This window comes from Gastrolobium bilobum, unplaced genomic scaffold (genome assembly GCF_033153095.1).
Source record: "Gastrolobium bilobum isolate Gb01-03AN ecotype WA unplaced genomic scaffold, APGP_CSIRO_Gbil_v1 utg10548, whole genome shotgun sequence".
Lineage (NCBI taxonomy): Eukaryota > Viridiplantae > Streptophyta > Magnoliopsida > Fabales > Fabaceae > Gastrolobium > Gastrolobium bilobum.
In genome coordinates, this window is record NW_026895215.1 from 25,717 (window position 1) to 47,023 (window position 21,307).

At 32.9% G+C, this 21,307-nt stretch overlaps 1 protein-coding gene and 1 long non-coding RNA gene across 2 annotated transcripts; both read left to right on the forward strand.

Moving 5' to 3' along the window:
- The first annotated feature begins 1,866 nt into the window (after positions 1-1,866).
- LOC133300238 (uncharacterized) lies at positions 1,867-2,787 on the forward strand. Its single transcript, XR_009750041.1, has 3 exons — positions 1,867-2,004; positions 2,223-2,365; positions 2,480-2,787. It is a non-coding gene; the product is annotated as an uncharacterized LOC133300238 (long non-coding RNA).
- A 10,060-nt stretch (positions 2,788-12,847) lies between these two features.
- LOC133300203 (plasma membrane ATPase 1-like) lies at positions 12,848-21,235 on the forward strand. Its single transcript, XM_061499716.1, has 21 exons — positions 12,848-12,935; positions 13,178-13,297; positions 13,559-13,657; positions 13,846-13,983; positions 14,124-14,258; positions 14,350-14,529; positions 15,388-15,594; positions 15,688-15,807; positions 15,892-16,011; positions 16,255-16,377; positions 16,461-16,565; positions 16,636-16,780; positions 17,480-17,644; positions 17,934-18,172; positions 18,603-18,635; positions 18,727-18,808; positions 19,009-19,169; positions 19,850-20,035; positions 20,127-20,309; positions 20,390-20,562; positions 21,088-21,235. The coding sequence occupies exons 1-21, from the start codon at positions 12,885-12,887 to the stop codon at positions 21,182-21,184; spliced, it is 2,862 nt and encodes a 953-aa protein (XP_061355700.1). The 5' UTR covers positions 12,848-12,884; the 3' UTR covers positions 21,185-21,235.
- The last annotated feature ends 72 nt before the right edge of the window (positions 21,236-21,307 follow it).

Sequence of the window (21,307 nt, forward strand, 5' to 3'; positions counted from 1 at the left end):
ACTGAGCTTACAAATACAAATTTACTATAACGTCAATGCTACCAATGGAAAGTCGTGTGAAATTTATGAACCATAAAGGACAAAAACTTGTGCATATATCTTGGTAGAAATTTTGGCATAAAGGGTGAAGGAGTGGCAATTTGAGTGCCTAATCTATCTAGGAAATGCCCTTAATTAACATGATGTCACTTAAGCGATGGTGGAAATCGACTTTCCGTGGTTGTCCTCTAAAATTAACATGTATTCAGTTGATAACGGACAAAGCTGCTTCGAACTTTGTTCAAAATCAAAAGAATTAAAACATAAAGAAAGATTATAACAAAAAAGAAAAACGTAAAGAAAGAATGAGTGTTTGTTCAGCTTAAATAAATAAATAAAAATCAAACTAGAATTTTGATTTGTTATAATTGACAGTTGCAACTCTGTAGGTCTTCTAAAAGAAGAAGAAACCAAACTAGAAACATAATTAATCAAAAAAAAAAAGTCCACTTTATTTCGTGGCACATACAATTGTAAAGTAAATATTTTTTAACAATTTTATTATTTTTTATATTAAAACAGAGGGTAATAAGGGGTGGATATATTCAATTTGAAGATCAGGTTAATCAGGATCCAAGCTCAATGTGCACATACAATGTAATTAGAAATAACTCAGCAACAAATTCTGATAAGATTCGCACATGATCAACAAATTTGAGTTTATAAAATGGTTGAAAAAATGGGCGCAAAGGCACAATCTATGGTTGGCACGTGTTAATATATAAGAAGGTTCTCCTATGAAAAGTTTGAAATTCTAAGTCCATTGTAGGTAAAGGTGGGGAACAAATACTACTTCGTGGCTAAGAAGAATATTATAAACAAAATAATAACCACAATGATAAAATTCTAAAAATATTCTACTTGCAATTACTTGATAACATCCCCTACCACCATTGCAATTAGGAGCAATAAAGATATCTGAAAGCTTTTCTGGTTGCTTTAGAATATTTATAATTAGAGGTAGGGTATTCTTACTATCAATTTTTTTATTATCATTTCACTATTATTTTAAGGGAAAAATATTTTTTTAGGGAGCCCAAAATGATGTCGTTTTGCGTTGTAAGATTAAAAAATTATAATGTTAAAGACTAATATAACCCTGCAATAAATTAGAATTACAAAAATACTTTGATTTCCGTCACAAAACAATGTCGTTTGTGCTCCCCGAAAATAACTTATCTCCATTGACTGGTTATTTTAATTATCATTGAATTCAAAAATTATTTTTTTTTCTCTCTCTTTATTCAACTTTTCATTTAATCCAATGGTAATCATAATTATACTAAAAAAATTAATAATAAAAATATCCTATCTCTTTTATTTATAGGTTACGTTTGGTTGGATGACTTTAATGAAGGAATGCAAAATATGCAGTTTAGAAAGTGAAAGGAAATAAGCAGAGGCAAAAAAAGCTTGTTGATATCTGCTGGTTTGGATAGGCTTATAAAAAAAATATTAAGGCTTGCTTATTTTAGAAATACTTTTTATAAAAGCTTAAACTATTTAAATTTTTAAGAAAATATTTGGCTTTTAATTTTTAATTTTTTTTTAAGCTAAAATTTTTAGATTTAAATTTTTTTTTTTGTCTTTTTTGTGATTTCTATTTTTTTTTTTTAAGTATATGTTCAAACGAACTTTGTAGTGAAAAGTTTTTTTTTTTTCTGAAAAAACAATTTTTGGAGGAGAAAAAGGTCATCCAAACAACTCTTAGAATGGAAAAAAAAAAAAAAAAAAAAAAAAACTATAACTTGAGAGAGAAGGAAGTGCTGAGTTGCTAATCCCCTATAAATATCCTCAAGTTTTATGTTGTCTCTCCAAAATCCAACCCAGGGAGCTAGGAACAAAATATAGCACAATGAATCATGCCAGAACAAAATATGTGCTAGTGCTTCGGAATTTTGTGGAACATTTGAAACGAAATTTTTTTAATGTATGTGCTGTGTGTTTTCTCAATATAATTCACAGGTTTGTGCTAGTTTTACTTAAATCATGCTTCCTTTTAAGCTATTGACTCTCATTTTCCTTAAGGTTTCCAATTATCGTATTCTTATTGTCTTTGTTGACTCTATAGGCTTATATTTCCAGTTCATGACATTTTTTCCCACTTGTTGATAATTTTATTTATTTTATTTTTTGAAAAAATTGTGTTTACTAGCTTATTTCTACTCATTTGTTTATTGCAGCTAAAATGGAGAAGCGTAGTCACTCAAAGTCTCAAAGAATGGAACTACTGGTATATATTAAGCTCATTGAGTTGGAAACTGCAAGCATCCAGCAAAGTCATCCATTTCAATATCAGCACAGCTCATCCTTAGCATAATCAGAGGTATTCTCATTACTCCGTTTGAATATATTTTGTCTTTTTCTACTCTTTTGTTCTTGTGGTGTATTAAGTTTGAAGAATTGTTGTTGTTAATTTGGCTTTCTCAAATTGCTGCAGCAGTTGCAATTTCTGTTTTAAGGGAATTGAAAGCAAAAGAGACTGATAAGGCCATAAATGGTTTCTTCATTGTAGAGAAGGTGTCAAGGTGAGGTGGTTGTTCCCACACAACAACATATTTGCTTTTGCTTTTGTCATTGTTGAATTGATAATTGGTGTTTGATATCATCTTTCCTTCCTGAATTGTTTTGACCTTGGAGTTACTGGATTTTCATTTTGCATGAGAGAGTTCTAAGGTGTGTTGAACTGCTGAGGGACCTGTACTTGATCAATATTGCTGTTATTTTAGATACAATTTTGTACTTTCAAATGGGAAAAATGTTTGTAATTTCAAATAATATAATTTTGTGTCATTTTAGATAAAATGACATCGTTTTGTTATATAATTGATAATTTTTTACATTTTCTCTTTCATAAAATTAGAAAAAGAGAAAAAGTGGAGGAAAAAGAATATAAAATTTACTAATTATGTATCAAAATGACGTTATTTTATTTAAAATAATAACCGTTGATTGGCAGAAATCAACGGTTAAGATGTGGTCGTAACATTGTGCGTAACATTATTTGTGTGTCACAATATCCTATCCCTTATTTAAAAGATAAATATTTTTCCCATAAAAATATACCGATCTTATAGATTATTTTACAAAATATATATTCAAAAAGTATTAAATACAATCAAATAGCCCAAATCCCAAACCGTTTTGTTATTGAAAGCCAAAGGTACTCGAGTTGTTAATTTCTGTTTTATAATTTAATTTTCCTTTTACTTTATCATCCATGAACTAAATTACACCATTAAGAATTATCCTAATCCAGTGTAAAGGCCCAAAGGTTTTGCCCAAACATAGGCGCAAAGGTCCACTTGGACGGGGTACAGTGTTTGATTATGCAGATATGCTCTAGTGCTCTATTTATCACTAACGAAAATAGATTATTTAATTATTAATAAATAAATCAATAGTGGTGATTATATAACTTTTTATTTCTATTTTTTTTCTCTCCCATCCATTAACACTATTGATTCATCATTATGCATTGGTCATATTAAATAACACGTGAGATTGTAAAGAGTTGCTAAATATTGAAAGAAGGAAATTGGGTGTTACTAGTTACTTTTAATAGCTTTCACTTTTAAGTTGTAACAATTAAAAAATTAATCAAAAGTGTTGAAGAATAATAATATTTAAAAAAAAAAAATATAGGTGGAGTGGATCATTTCATTTTAAAATTTTACATGATTTGGTCATGTAAAATTTTTGTAACTATTTCACTTTTTACATAGCATTAAATATGTGGAGTCTTGTTGGGCTTCCTTCTTCAATGCTAAGCCTAAGTCCATTGAGGGGTTTCCTAAAAAACTCTAAATTTTACCTCCTCTATATATTCATTAGTTGAGGGTAGAGGCTAGGTCAGATTGAGAGATTTGATATTTGAGAGAAAATTGTTTGAGATTTAAGAGCAAAGCTTTATGTTTTGTATTTGAGAGATCTCTAGAGAGAGTTAGAGTGAAATATCTATAGGGAGGTTTGATTATCACCATTGTTGGAGAGGTTGAGTTAACCACCACATTAGTGATTCTGATTATTTGTAACCATTATTTTCATAGTGGATTTTTTATCTGGACTAGGTCCCGTGGGTTTTTACTTCTTCATTGGAGAAGGTTTTCACACGTTAAAAATGGCTTGTGTTCTCTCTCTCCTTCTCTCTCTCTCTCTCTCCCGTTTTTCGTTTTGATTTTCTGTTGCGCTGCCTGACCTGGTGAAGTTCAGGCCGAGGTATTGCCGAGATCCAAGATCCAGGATCTCATTGACTGACTTTCACAATGGCCCTGAGCCGAGCTTGAGGGAACCGAGTTCCCAACAAGTCTAACTATTATTAATAAAAAATAGATAGATACAGAAATTTTAAGATAAGATGATCAATTCCCTGGCAATTCTTATGTTTATTAAAAGGGAAAAATATTTATCTTTTTAAATGACACAATTTATATCATTTTACTGTAATAAAGAGGTGGGACTCATATCTTTATTTTTTTTTGTCAACTCTCTATCTTCTTTTATTTATCTCTTTCTCTCTTTTAAAATAACAAACACTTTTCCTTTATAAAATACGGTACTTTAGAGGGCAATTTAGACTTTCTCCAAACCACGGCCATTCTTGGATTCATCCCAAGAGTGCCCAAAAGAAATTTGTTGTATTATCAAAAAAAAAAAAAAATTGTTGTAACACGCTTTTTAAATAGTTTAAGGCTCTGATTATTCAGAATAAAAAATAAGTCACACAAAACGCCAAATCATGTTTATTGATTGTGGGATCACTCCTTTTGAAAGGGGACAACTCCACCCCATACGTGTATACTTTTTTTTAGTACATATATACGTGTACACTTTGTAGAAGGACAAATGTAAAAGCAGAAACCCTTTAAACTTTTTTAATTCTTTCTATATAAGTTCTATGTTTTGATTTAAGGGTTTTATTAATCTTATTTTAAAAAAATACGTTATCTCATGTTATAGAAATAAATTTGTGAATTTTATCATTTAAAAACAAAAAACAAAAAAAGATAATATAATTATCGAAGGATGTATAAGAAGAAAAACTTATTTAATGTAATATGAGAATAATTTTTTCTTTTGTTTAATCTAGCTATTTATTTAGTTGATCTGGCCATGTTTAGACTGGGTAAACCGTGAATGTTAATGGCATAATGATAGATGTATATGCTCACAAATATCTATAAAAGAGATATCGTATGATATATAGCCAATATTATTATACACTAACAATAAACATATAATCAATGTGCATAGTAATAGGCAAAAGAGTAGAGAATTCAAAGTGTGTACCCAAAAAATTTGACCCTTTATTTATAGAAAGGGATATTTATAAGTGTAGAGTCCTGATAAAATTGTGATTACTGGAGAATAGGATAAGTTGTTTTATCCTTTATCCTTTGAGTTTATCTTTATCTCTTTAGTCTATCACATGTTGTTATATTGTTTATCCATCTATTAAGGTGTTGGAATAAGCACCTAATATTCTGGTCAATAACAAGTCACTGAAGAAAAATATTTATTTCCCATTTTATTAATTTACTTGAATAGTATTTTTTTTTCCACACAAGTTCGATTAATCCAATTTTTAGTTTAAGTGACTCTTAAAGAGTTGTGATTCTCAAAAATCAAACCTATTATTCTTTAACATATCAAATCCTAAAATATTATTGTGACGCCGCTAAACCAACCACTTTTATATTTATAATGATATTTAATGGACTTCAATTTGTCCTCAACCTAGAGATGTATGTCTCTATCCACAGTTTTTAATTTGAAGACATCAATTACCTGGTAAATGCAACCAAAATAAACTATTGACTAATTAATGGAGATTAAAGTTTAGGAATTGAAAACACAATTTCTTCCAATTAGATGCAGACACAAGAAGTTGGTGAAAAGAGAAACTGAGCCTAAAATTCAACTCATGACTTTTTTTTCCCAATGACTCTCTCACTGACTCTTTTCCAATGATTTTGTATTGGTGCCAACGTAAAATTCAACCCATGCATATTTTTATCTTTACCCAATTATGGTAGGTGAGAAATACTAGGCAGAGACGAATAATTTTTTGGAGCTATTTTACATTTAGATTTATTGTATTCTATTAATGAGAGCATTACTCATCAGAGGAGAGAAAAAAAATTTGATATAATAAAGAAAATTTTGACTGACATATAATGTTCTCATTGATAAGATGTACTGAATTTTTGGTACAACAGTAATATTAAAAAATTATTTTGCAGAGACATAGCATCCCAGCTTACTGCCAGAGACAAAACTAGAGATATGCCATGAAGAAATGGAATGCATACATGACAATTTGTCAATGACAATAATTGCTACTAATTAACACTTTGGATATGTCTCAAGATTTTGGGCCATTTTTTGTGACCAAACCTGATTTTGTTGCTTCCATCAAGCTATTAATTGTCACTGAAAAAACCAAGTATGTGTGTCAAATAAGGCTTTGGCTATCAGATAATATCCAAATCAATTTGGGAGACCACTATAGGTATTTCCTCACCTCTTTTGTCCTATGTGAGGCTGCATGGGAATTGGGAATTGGGATAAGCAACCCGCTACCCCATGCATAACTTTCTAGCGAAGCGAGTGTTATTTTAAAGGAAAAGTGTGTATTATTTAAAAAAATATAAAGTTTATTATTTTAAGCGAGAGAAAAAGATAAATAAAGAAAGAGAATGAATAAAAAAATATAAAAATATAAATTTTATCTATTTATAAGAGTGAAATAATTATATCATTTAAAAAGATAAATATTAAATTAACTCGTAGCAGTGAAGTTTCCACTAAATTTGTAGCCACTAACCTTGGCCCAAAGAAATCCAAATGAGACACGCCACTCCACGACTTCATCGATTATCCATGGAATAAGAAACTTATTTTTTCCATTTGATTATATGTTACGTATGTAGGGAGTAATCTTCTCATGTGTATTTTACATGATCAAGTCAATGACAGGTTGTTAATTATTGGCAGATAAATCAACGTTATATTTTTAATTTTAATATTTTTTATCTCCATGATTTTGTTGGACAAGGTTCATATTTTGTATTCAGATGATTTTATTAACGGGACACAGAGAAAGCCAATGGAGTTCCACTCCTAGGTAAGCGAGCGAGGGTATGGAGAAGCCACCCCAAGGACCGCAAAGGCTTGGAACTATTGCAGGCAACTGACTTATATTATTTTTTTGTTTTCTTAGTAGTTTGGACTTGGATTCATGAATAATTATTGTTACTTAGGGTTTCTAATCGTATTTATATTCCTGTAAACTGAGTGACTTGTAATTAAGAAAATATAATACATATTGCTGAACGTTATCCACATTGAATGCACTAGAATAAATCATTTTCTCACTTTTCTTCACCTTTTTTCCTTTAGATAGTAATTATGTGGGTGTGATAGTGCCGATTCCAACATATTTGTCTATCGATTATATAAAATATTTCATATAATCCGATTATATAAAATCACAAATAAGAGTATTCATTCCCAAATATAATGTAATGTTAATATAAAAATTTAATATGCAAATACATGTCCTTTATTTAAGAAAATTGAGAACCAATGTTGTGTTAGTATATGGGTGTTCTAGAGACAATCTTTTTGATTAAATAAGGACATAAGATGTAGACCTTTTTGTCGCAAATTAATAATAAGCACTCTTTATCCTGTTTCATATTTAGTCTCGATATTATTGTTAATATATTATGAATAAACTGGATAAACCTCTTGGAATAAAATAGGTATCTCTTAAGTATCTGTGATGAGATCACGATCATGAGAATTTAAGGATACCGGATGATTATTCCTAATTTTATGTTCCTAGTCTAGAGACACTGAGAATGGGGATCAGTGATCTCATGTAAGACTAGCACGACTTATCTACTTGTATTCGAATGCAAGGTAAAGACCTCATGAGCTACAGATATGGAGATGTCTTAGCTAAAGTCGTGGGTGGACCTATAAGGGTATAGCTCGCACTGAACAGACCCACAAAGAGACTCTATGAGGAAATCTCACAGAGAGTATCATTAGAGTAGTCTCTTTATATTTGAGTATATCTTTCCTTAGACCAGAAGTTATTACCTAGACTGTGTTCTAGAATGCATGCTTTGATTGTATACCTCGTCTGCCTGAAACATGGAGACTCATAGGTACACTGTTGGGCTTGGCCTGAAAGAGCACAGGGCTAGGGTGATAAGTTGAAGGAATTCGTCAAATCTCTGTGAGAGATTAGGTTATCTGTAAACCGGAGAAATCGGGATGACATTTATAGGGACTCGAGAATCTATGCATAGTAAAAGAGATCATGAAATGATCTGCCTTTAGAGTCAGTAAATTGAAGATTCCCTATTTCGAATAAAGCTTACCCTAAACCGCAAGGGTTGATACGTTTCCTTACCCTAGGTTTAATGGGAAGGTAACCGAGACGAAAGGAAATATATACGGCAACCAAATATGTGTAATAGGATGATCAAGTCATTATCTAACTAGCTATGGGGCAACAAAGCATTGCTAGTGCTCTGTGTTGTCTTTAAATGGGTTGTGGGCTTATTGGGCCCAAGCCTATTTATGTCAGTGGCTATGTTGGACCTAATGGGTCACACACTAACACCTTATTGTCATGATGATCTAGCATTAAAGGTATTGGGCCTAATAATGGTTGTTAGCCCAAGATGAAGTTTGGAAGCCCACCTAAGAGGGAGAGGGCGCATGGTATGGTTAATGGGCTTGGATGGTCCAAGACATTACTAATTAATTTAATTGGTTAAATTAATCATCAAATATTTAAATTTTGAATTTTGAATTTGAATTTTGAATTTTGAATTTTGAAATTTGAAATTTGAAATTTGAAATTTGAATTTGAATTTTGAAATTCGAATTTTGAATTTGAATTTAGAATTTAAATGTTTGAACATTTGAATTTAAATGTTTGAATTCGAATTTGAATTGGCTATGAAAAGTTGTTTCATAACAAAAGGATAAGATGAGATCTTATTAGAACAAATTCCTTGTATCAAGAGAAGATCTATAGAGATCTCCAAAGGTTGATTTGGGGCGCCACTTTGGTTGGAGATTTCAAACAAACAAACTCCAATCAGATTTGGTTGTTGAGAGAATAAGTAAGCTAGTTGGTTCAAACTTGAATGCAACAGCTCAAAGTATCTGAACCCCTTTTGGGGCTGAATGGGGCGCATGAATAGGATGGTCATATGATGACCATTAGTTCAGAATCTTGACTAGATAGAGACCTAGTCTCATGAGGATTCAAAGGTAGGTTGTTGGGAATTTTGAATTGCAACAACTCCACCTTTTTCTCCTCTTTTGTGTGCCACTTTCATTGTTTTTTTTAAGTGAAAATTCTGATTTGATTTCTCTCACACTCTTGTGCGCATACTAGGGGTAAGTTCTCCTTAAGGTTTTCAAAAAGGACCTAGCCAATTCTACTCCAATCCATTCCCCACTCTTGTGAAGTTTTCATGCTGAAGACTTCACTCTTCTAAACACATTTACCTAACCTCCTTCTTCACCTATTGAGCGCATAGCAAGCCTCTTTGTGGTGGTCAATTGGTGGCTTGACAAGAAGAGTTCTTGCATCTTGACGTGGGTGGTGTGGATCAACGTTAGAGGGTTTGAACCCTTCAAACCTAACACTGAGCATCTTGGAGTTTTGAACTCACAAACAAAGGTAACATCATACTGTCATAAAGCATGATTCTTGATTGCATGTGTGATTCCACATAAGAAAAATGTCGTTTTTCCCTCTCACATGCTACGGCCTTCAAGGCCAGTTACTTTCATGTTGACGATCACGGCAAGTGCATCGATCATGCAAGTAATATAATGATTAAGTAAGAGATCGTTCCCACGAAGATTATGTTTCAAGCACTAATTCACTATTGCAACTTAAGTTGAACAATCGAAATTGGATTTATAACCAGATTTGAATTGAAATCTAAAATATTAAACTAATTAATAGCAAGAAATTAAAAACAGAATTTAAAGATTTGAATTAACTGATGTAAATTAAACGTAGCTAGGGCTTCGATTTCCTTCAATCTCTCGATTATGTATGAATTCCTTCTTTATGTTAATCGTCCTTAATATCAATCTAATCGATTCTTTCTTATGTAATTAGGGCTCAATCCCTTGTTACCCTAAATCTTTACAATCTTGCAAGAACTCTAATTCTCCGGTTATTCCACAAGAAAATAAGCATTAAATTCAAGAATCTAAAGATTATGCAAACCCTATGTCTATCCCTAAAATCATAAAGCTTACGATAAAATTATCAGATACAAATCATGCACCAACATTCCTATTGTCATGCATTTACCTAAGATCAATATATAAGATTCAAGCTCATATAAAGAATTAAGAAAAGATGATTTCATTCATGATAAAAAGGAAAATTAACATAAAGAATTGTTCAAAGCATAATAAAGAAATTAAATTTCATCTAACCCTAACTACTTTAAGATTTAGCCGGACATAGCAAGATCAAGAACAAAAGAAAATATAAAAGCTTCCCCAAACTCCATAGTTGATTGGTGAATCTTCAATATCTCCAGTGCAAGCTTGATTTCGATCCATCCCCGCCGCTCACGAACATGAACTGTGGATTTCTCTGCGTTCCCTCTGCCTCCGAGTACCAAGATCTCTTTTAGAATATCAAAAAGTTATTAATTCTACCCCACAATATGTTTTTATTCATAAAGAATCCTTGCCCTAAGTAAATATATCGAATAGGCCTAAGTTGAGTTTTCTAGGGCGCTTAAGCCTCCTAAGATTTGCATGCAGAATTAACGTGGCGCACTTAAGCGCGCTCGAGCGAGCTTAATCGCACTCTTCGAACAACAACTTTCTCCTTGGTCTGCGCTTTAGTCCTGAGTTGGGGGCTTAAGCTTTCTCAAGCAGTAGCTAGCTATTTGTTTATTTTGGAATAATTGGAGACTTAAGCTTCGAAATGGAGGCTTAAGCCTCCTCTTCAACAACTTGATTTTCTTGATTTTCTTCAGATAAAATCTTCAAATCTTCTAGTTTTGATCTCCATCTATTCAATCTTCGTATTTGCTTCTATTTATCTTCAAATCCCTTCAAAATAGCAAATATATATTTATTTAATTCATAATTCATAAAGTTCATGATTTTGTGTCAATAAATCCTAGATTTTACTTATTTAACTTGATAATTCATATAATTTTAATCTATAAAATAAGATAAATTAAAGATTTATCAACCAACATCATCAAAATCAAACCTGGATTAGTATAAAAATATTAGTTAAGTACCTGATTAGTCAAATAGTCATCATCATATTCATATCACATTTCTCTATTAAATTACGTACAAGCAAGCTAGCAATTAAAGAATGCATAGTTTATGTCTTTAATCCGTTTTAATAACCAAAAGAGGGGTTGGGGTAAACGCTTTGATTCCAGTTGGCAGTTTTATTTGTCTTTTGCAATGTCATGTCGTTCATCGCTCACTCTATAAACAGCTCTATCTGTTTCCAAAGGCTATGTATTCCTTCTATTTGATTTTAAAAAAAAACTTTGTTAAATGAAAAAATTCAGTGTATAAGTAGAAAATAAGGATTTATCTTTTCTCCTATTACAAAAAATAAAATTATCTCTAATAACTTCAAAATTATATTATTTTGACAGTTGAAAAATTAATGAAGAATATTTTGATAAAATTCTCATAACAAAATAAAATATTTTTTATTAGTTCTCTTAATTCGCAAAACAACGTAATTTTGAAGTTATTGAAAATAATTTTATCTTCAGTAACAAAAGAGAAAAATTCATTCATTTTATTTTTTAAACAAAGGGCAAATGAAAACCTACCCAAATTCTATTTGAAGATATACATAATTTAAATACATAAATCTAATGATAGCTTATTTATATTTTATTATTGGTATAAAATATCTTAAGAAGTAATTAATATTATTATTAAATACAAAGTTTTCTTTTGATAAAAAAATATTAAACAAAAGTGATAACATAAAAAAATTCCAAAATTTGCAACCGTCTATTTATTTATATTTGATAATTTTTATTCAAAAATATATTTTAAAAAATATAAAATATTAAAAAGTACTCAAAAATAATGTTTTGTAATACAATTATCAAATCAAAGTAATTCCAGCTTTTTTTTATCAAATTTTCATCTCATGTTTATTAAATGTAAATATGGAAAACAAGAATAGAGCATAAAATAATTAATAATGTTTCTTAATAAGACAAATACGTACAAAAAAATATTTATAGATAATAGATAACATTAAATGAATAGAATAACAATAATAGTAACATAACAATTAACAAGCAATTTTTATGTTGTGTTATGTAGTAGTGTACTGTACGGAAGGACTACCAACATAAAACTCACTCTCCGTACCGACAATGACATTTTTGCACTCTGTAAAGTAAATAAGTGCAGTGTATAGTTATCAAACCAAGGAGTGCCCCAAGTGTAAGAGGAATCAAAATTGTTATTTTTTTATCAGAAAATGCCAAAAGTAATAATAATAATAAAATAAGAATAAGAACAATTGAGAAAAATATAGAATCAGAGTGTACCTGCAAAGTACATGAAATCTTCATAGAGATGCTTACCACGTTGTCCTTAAAAAGCTGCCACTTCAAAAGTTAGGACAGAGAAGAGGAAACGTCACAACATATATAATATACATATATATATTGAAAGGAAGAACTCTGTTTTCTTTGTGTGATTTCTCTGAATATTATATAATACACATAAAGTTTACATCTTTTTACTGTTGTGGAGCACCTGAAGTTTTGGTTTTAGTTGAGATGGCTGACAATGATGCCATGCATGCTGTTGTGAAGGAAGCTGTGGATTTGGTACCATGTTTTTTATGTTCATAGAATTGTTTGAAGTTTGAACTGTTTGTGTTTGGTTATCATACCATGTTTTTATTTTATTTTTTCCTTTTTTTTAAATCATGGGGTTGGTGAGTGCTTCTGGGTTTTGTATTGCTGTTTTTGGTGTTGGCTATTTCAAGTTCAGTTCTGTTTTTGTGCAAATTTTCCCTTTTTTATTCTTTTTTTTTTTTTTTTTTTTTTTGTGTTGAATTTGTTTGCAGGAAAACGTGCCACTTGAGGAGGTGTTTCAGAATCTGAGGTGTGATTCAAATGGACTCACCACAAATGCTGCTCAAGAGAGGTTGGCCATCTTTGGCTACAACAAACTTGAGGAGAAAAAGGTTTTTCCCTTCAATTTTTTTTTCCTCTTCAGTGGGGAAAGATAGCATGTAGTTGCATATGTGAAACAGATCCTTTTCTCCCTTATTTTAATGCTAGAAAGAAGCCATGATAATATGATTCTGTGCACTGTTGGTTAATAAATTAAAAGAGAGTTACTTCTACCTAACTTGAAAGCTTGTGTTCATTTTCCAATTTTAGTTTCTCTCCTGGGTTTTTGTTGTTTGTGAGACTCTTATGTCTTACTATTGTGGATTTTTCAGGAGAGCAAGTTTTTGAAGTTTTTGGGATTTATGTGGAATCCTCTTTCATGGGTCATGGAAGCTGCAGCAATCATGGCAATTGCTTTGGCCAATGGAGGAGTAAGCTGCTGCATACTATTTCCCATTTATTTTGTTGAGAGGATAAATTTTGAATTTTATGTGTGTGGATGCACAGAATAGAAGAAAAACTTTCAGAAATAGTTGAGGAAGAGTAGAAGGTTCTTTTGACATTATAATATGCTATTTGTTTTGCACAATTTTTTGATTTTTATCTTCATATTCTTCAGGGCAAACCTCCGGATTGGCAAGACTTTGTTGGTATCATCACACTCCTTATTATCAATTCAACAATAAGTTTCATAGAGGAGAACAATGCTGGTAATGCTGCTGCGGCTCTCATGGCTCGTTTAGCACCCAAAGCAAAGGTATTAGTTATTGAAAGATTATATCTTTGTTGCCTTCATTTAATTTTGGATTTTGGTGTGAGATTTAAGTATCAATGTTAGATTCATATACATTTGTTCTTTATTTGATTTTTATTAACATTCCAAAAATACTCATTCAGGTCCTTCGAGATGGGAAATGGATTGAGGAGGATGCTAGTATTCTTGTTCCCGGTGATATAATTACTGTTAAGCTAGGGGATATTATCCCTGCAGATGCTCGTCTACTTGAAGGTGATCCATTGAAGATTGATCAGGTGCCTCTTGCAGCCTTCGCTGTTTTGCTTGCTTGATATCTGGCTATCATGTTCATTTTGTTGATTGCTGAAGTTTCTGATTTGGTCGCAGTCTGCACTTACTGGCGAGTCTCTTCCTGTCACAAAAGGCCCTGGTGATAGTGTTTATTCAGGCTCTACATGCAAGCAGGGAGAGATTGAAGCAGTTGTTATTGCCACAGGAGTTCATACCTTCTTTGGCAAGGCTGCTCATCTTGTGGACTCCACAAATCAAGTTGGGCACTTTCAGAAGGTAAAATGAACCTGAGTATTTTTGAAAGTGTATTTATCCAAAACTAAGACGGTGAGCCTTGGTTCTTCTTTGTGACTAGAAGGTTTCGGGTTCAAGTGTAGGAAATAGTCTCTAAGACTGCGCACAATCGACCATTATCTCTGTTAGAGAATAATATAAACTATTAAAAAGGCCCTCATTCAACGCCTTAAGCTATTGGGTGAGGGCCTCTTTAATAGTTTATGTTAAATTAAAGAGGCCCTCATTCAACGCCTTAAGCTATTGGGTGAGGGCCTCTTTAATAGTTTATGTTATTCTCTAACACGCCCCCTCACAAGAAAACTCATTAGGCTTGAAAGGTAGATGATGCATCAGGCTCTCACCTACCTATGCTAAGAAATTAAACAAGAGAAAATGGTGGCAGTGAGAATCGAACCCGGGACACAAGGCTCTGATACCATGTAAAGAACCACTTCAACCCAAAACCTTAAGACGTTGGGTGAGGGTTGAAGTGGTTCTTTACAATCTCTACTCTCACACAGTCAAGGAGCCTTGTGCACTGAGGTTTGGCCCCTTCTTTTATTTATCCAAAACTAAGAAGGAGATGAACAATTCACTAGAGAAAAAGAAATCAAATGTCACCAAAAACAGGACTAAGGACCTCAAACATTAATGAGATATTACTATATCACAATGTAGAGAATTCATAAACGCATGTTGTGGTATGTGCTTAAGATTTGTTGGCTCTCAGGTTGTGTAGCTGTAATAAATGCAATCTTTTCCCATTTCAATAAGCCTCCTTTTGATTTTGTTTTCTTCTATATATATATATAATATGTTTCACATCAACACTTAGCATTGTCTTGGTTCCTTAAACAGGTCCTGACTGCTATTGGGAACTTTTGCATATGTTCAATTGTTGTGGGAATGATAGTAGAGATTATTGTCATGTACCCAATTCAACACCGAAAATATCGTCCTGGGATTGACAATCTTCTTGTGCTTCTTATTGGAGGAATTCCTATAGCCATGCCTACTGTTTTGTCAGTGACAATGGCAATTGGATCCCATCGCTTAGCTCAGCAGGTAGACATTAGCGCTTCTTGAAAAATAATTGTTTCAAATTTTCATCAACTAGAAGTTAGTTTCTATTGGTTATGTTTTGTATGATTATTGCAGGGTGCTATTACTAAAAGAATGACAGCAATAGAAGAGATGGCGGGTATGGATGTACTGTGTAGTGACAAAACTGGAACTTTGACTTTGAATAAACTAACAGTTGACAAGAATCTTATTGAGGTTAGTAGTAGTCAGTTTTGTATTGTGTTGATTTCTGATTTCTTTGTAGTATTCCTACCCAAGTGTTTTTAATGTTTTCTGTAGATTTTTGCTAAAGGAGTTGACTCAGATACTGTTGTTCTCATGGCTGCTCGAGCTTCCAGAGTGGAAAACCAAGATGCTATAGATGCTGCTATTGTAGGGATGCTGGGAGATCCAAAAGAGGTATATTCATTTGTTATGATATGCCTCTTTTTCATGCTTACAATTGCTCACTTTGAACATGATGTTGAATTTAATTTTTGCTGCAGTGTTTTGTGTGGCTTGGATAATAATAATATTTTTTTCTCTGAAAAAAAAAACCAATATAAGCATTCCCTTTTCTGTTTACTGCATGCTGTTGTATCTGACTTTGTTGTAAATAATTTAAGATTATCTCTTTTTCAACTGACTTTGTCTAAAATTTAGGCAAGGGCTGGTATTCAAGAGGTTCACTTCCTTCCCTTCAATCCAACTGACAAGCGTACTGCTTTGACTTATATAGACAGTGACCGTAAAATGCATCGTGTCAGCAAAGGTGCACCAGAGCAGGTATCTTTATGGGCCAACTCACTGCTTGTGTTTAATGGTTCCACATGACAATGGAAGTGATTCATACTTTTCAATACTTCTAGATTTTAAATCTTGTGCCCAATAAATCAGAGATAGAACGAAGAGTTCATGCTGTCATTGATAAGTTTGCAGAGCGGGGCTTACGGTCTCTTGCAGTATCTTATCAGGTACATGTTTCTTTTAGGGTGGAAGGAGAAAATTCTGTTTTTGCTGACTGGATTCATCATTATATCCCAGGAAGTTCCTGACGGAAGAAAAGAAAGCCAAGGAGGGCATTGGCAATTTATTGGACTTATGCCTTTGTTTGATCCTCCTAGACATGATAGTGCAGAGACAATACGAAGGGCATTAAATCTCGGAGTAAATGTTAAAATGATAACAGGTATATATCCTCCACATGTTATTATATATAAAAAGGAAGAAACAAATACATCATGTTTATTGCACCCCTAAAAAGTTTCAGCATAATCGATCAGTGTTGCTTTTATTCCCTTTTTAATTTAATAGTGAGTTATAATATGGAAGAATGTAATGGGAATGGTAGTGGTAAACTGTCAGACTTACTGTTGGTTAAGCAATTCGAGTAAGCAAAATTGTACGAAAAGGTGTATTTTTGCTGCTAACTTGAATATTACTTGTTATTACAATTCTGGCTATTATTAACATTTTGACTTCTTTGCTGAGTGCAAGGCATTTTTTGTTGCATAGTTTGTGCATCAATCTTTGTTTGTACAACAAAGCTTTTGTTTTCTCTTATAGAGATTCGCAAGTGTTATTAGGCTATTTGTAAGATTTCTCTTCTTGAGGAGGGAAAGGACCCCATATTAGCAACAAAAAGAGGTTTTGCTTTAATTTTTATTTGGTTCAGTGAATTCATAGGCAGATCATGTACAATTATGAGATAATACACATAAACACTGAAGTCCGGATTTCGTGTGGAGTTGACTTTTGGAACTAGTGATGCATGGAAAAATTGAAAGTATTCATACATTTGGAATTAATCTGTTTTTCATGACACGTTTGGTTTGTGTAATTTTTCATGTTTTTAAATGATATCTTTATGTATTCCAATTTCTTTCAGGTGATCAACTAGCAATAGCAAAAGAAACAGGACGCCGTCTAGGGATGGGAACCAACATGTACCCGTCATCGGCATTATTGGGCCAAAACAAGGATGAAGCAATTGCTACCTTGCCAGTTGATGAATTAATTGAAAAAGCTGATGGATTTGCTGGCGTTTTTCCTGGTACAATATCTTTCTTTTCGCTTTAAATTCTTAGTATGTACAAACATATTTAATATTTCCGACATTCTACCTTGCTTCAGCTGATAGTGGCAACAAGCTAGAATCCAGAAAATATTTGGGATAAGCAGCTAGATGGCTCATATTATATGCCTCTTTCAGAAACAGTGACTTTTTCTTTTCCCCTTCTGCCATGATATTTGCATGAAATGATAATCATGGTTTATTTTTGTATAATATTGATTTAAGTTTTACTTTTACTTGTTTGACTTGATAAGTTTATTTGATACAGAGCACAAATATGAGATCGTGAAGCGTTTACAAGCTAGGAAACACATATGCGGAATGACTGGTGATGGGGTTAATGATGCCCCTGCTCTTAAAAAAGCAGATATTGGAATAGCTGTTGCTGATGCAACCGATGCAGCTCGTGGTGCTTCTGACATTGTTCTGACTGAACCAGGTCTCAGTGTTATCATTAGTGCTGTACTGACCAGTCGGGCAATTTTCCAAAGGATGAAGAATTACACAGTGAGCCGACATTCAATTCTATCCTCTAATGGAATTCTGTTTGAAAACTTGAAAGTTATGATGGAATGCATGAGTTAGGCATTTACCAACCTCTATAGTCTAAACATAATTTATGCCAACTTAACTGAACGATTTGTTAATACTAAATTGAGAACCTGAATTTTGCATTTGCAGTCTGGTGAAGTATTGCTCCAGTTCTTGACACTGCCTTGTGCAAAGAAAACTAGTTTAATAATCAATTATAAATTTGGTCTTGCTATCCATAATGTGACAGGCTGCATTGGGGAAGTTTATCACCTCATGACTTTATATTTTCTTCCCAGCAAATGGCATAGTGCCTAAAATCCATTATCCCACATTCTAGTTAAAATGATGATAATTATGACTACTCATTTTTTCACTTTTGATTTATTGATTTCCTTTTGTACAGATCTATGCTGTTTCCATCACAATCCGTATTGTGGTGAGTTATATAGTTATAGCTTGATCACGAGCTGTTTTTCTTGTTGACATATCACTTTGATTACTGACTTCAGAATTTCTTTTTGTGACAGCTTGGTTTCATGTTACTGGCCCTCATATGGGAATTTGATTTTCCACCGTTTATGGTGCTGATTATTGCTATCCTTAATGATGGTTTGTGCCTTACTTTTCTACGCCAACTTAGATTGCCTCTTTTACTGATAAAGAGTCATGGATATTTAAGTCACCATTACCAACTAATTAATGTCAAATACCATGTTTCATTTCTCTTTTCACTGGTATTCTCATAGAGATCCTGTTTTTGACGTCGAAAAGTTTTCTCTCCTTAAAGTATGATCTGTCGAATATGTCAGGTACCATTATGACAATATCAAAGGACAGGGTAAAACCATCTCCATATCCAGATAGCTGGAAGCTGGCAGAGATCTTCACCACAGGAATAATTCTTGGTGGTTATTTGGCTATGATGACAGTTATTTTCTTTTGGGCTGCGTATAAAACAGATTTTTTCCCTGTAAGAAACAATTTTTTTCTCCATCAAATTAATGGTATCATATGTGTGTTCAATCAATAACGGGCCATGTGAAACTTTTGTTGGAATCTACCTTATCCAATTGGTGAAAAAATATCAATCAGAATTAGTTTTGTGCTGTTACCAGATTAGTTCAACTAGAATTAAATTTTCCTTTCATTCTGATACTTTTCAGTATAGTTGTCATGCTGGTCATTCCAATGATTTCTCATTTCCAAAACAAAGTGTGCACTTCCATCTTCTTTACTTTTAATCAGAAAGTAGTTTTGCAATTCTCTTGAACTGTATGAAGTGAAGTTTACCTTGAAACACAATAAACTTTAGTGCTTCATTCCCTTTGGCAACATTCATAGCCGCGTCATCCATCCATCTTTTCTGAACCTGTCATCAATTGGTGATGGATGGTCATTTGAGGTAGTTTAAACTACGTAGGTTTCCTTTAAGCAATAACTGTACCATGAACTTGATGTTTGGAGTTTCGGATTGATTTATGTTTAGATAATAATTGATACATTCCAAATTTGTCTGTTACAGTTTTCTCCATGTTTGTAGCTCACCCTTATGTATATATAAATATATAATCTTGTATGATGTGTGCTTCTTACTTTCAATCAATAACTTAGCTCAATTCATTGCATTGACGTGCACTTTGAAATTTTCAGCGCACATTTGGGGTCTCAAGTCTTCAGAAAAAGGACGAGGATGACTTCAGAAAGCTTGCCTCAGCAATATACTTACAAGTTAGTACAATTAGTCAGGCTCTCATATTTGTCACACGTGCACGGAGTTGGTCTTTTGTTGAGCGTCCGGGTTTGTTGCTCGTAGCAGCTTTTGTTATTGCCCAGCTGGTGAGTGAAATCAACACTTAAACTTTTTAACATGTGTACATTGTGAGTGTAATAATGTCATAATAACTTGGCCATCTTCTTTGATGAGCAGATAGCTACAATAATTGCAGTTTATGCAAATTGGAGTTTTGCTGCAATTGAAGGGATTGGATGGGGTTGGGCTGGTGTTGTTTGGCTTTATAACCTCATCTTCTATTTCCCACTTGATTTTATCAAGTTCATAATTCGATATGCCTTGAGTGGCAGGGCTTGGGATCTTGTTATTGAACAAAGGGTAGGTGTTCCCTATCAATTGAATAAAGTAATTCAACATTTGAACTTGTTGCTTAATTTCTAGAATGGAATCATTGTCAGATTGCTTTTACAAGGAAAAAAGATTTTGGAAAGGAAGAACGCGCACGTAAATGGGCACATGATCAGAGGACCCTTCATGGCCTTCACCCACCAGAGACCAAGATGTTCAGTGAACGTACAAGTGAACTTAATCAGATGGCTGAAGAGGCGAAAAGACGAGCAGAGATTGCAAGGTATGCATGTGTTTATGCTAAATTATGATGATCTTGTTTGAGGTAGTTTGCTGTGTGCATACCCTCTTAATGTTGCATGCAACTACCAGTGAGATTTTGCTAATATTATGCACTGACTAAAACTATTGGTACTGAATTAATCATAGTAAAATGGTAGGTACTAGGTAACACTTTTTCTAATTATGGGCACTTAAAACTGGATGAATACTATGTTAAATGGCATTTCTTTAAGTTGTTGACATGGATTACTCGTAACATGAATATTCCATATCTATCTTGTTATGCATTTTTGTTAGCACGTGCAAAGAGACTGTTTTCTAGACTCAAATCCATGACCTTCTGGTCACAAGGAATAGCTTTACTGCTGCTTTATCTAAATATTCTTTGGATTTTATTTCACACGTACAAATAATAACACAAATGGTATTATTATTTGTGTGTTTGGAATTAAATATAAAGAATCTTCATATGGAACTCCTCAAGCTTCTTAGTGCACTTATGTTTACGTCATTTTGTTTTTTGCAGATTGAGAGAACTGAACACGCTGAAGGGCCATGTTGAGTCAGTGATTAGAATGAAGGGCCTTGACATTGACACAATACAGCAAGCATACACCGTTTGAAATGCAAACTTCATGTATAAATCATGTAAGCTGCCGTTAGGGGTGTGAGCATTGAGCAATAACAAATATAAGGTTTAAGACTTTTAGTACAGTTTGTCCTCCACTGAGTCCAAGACAATTTTG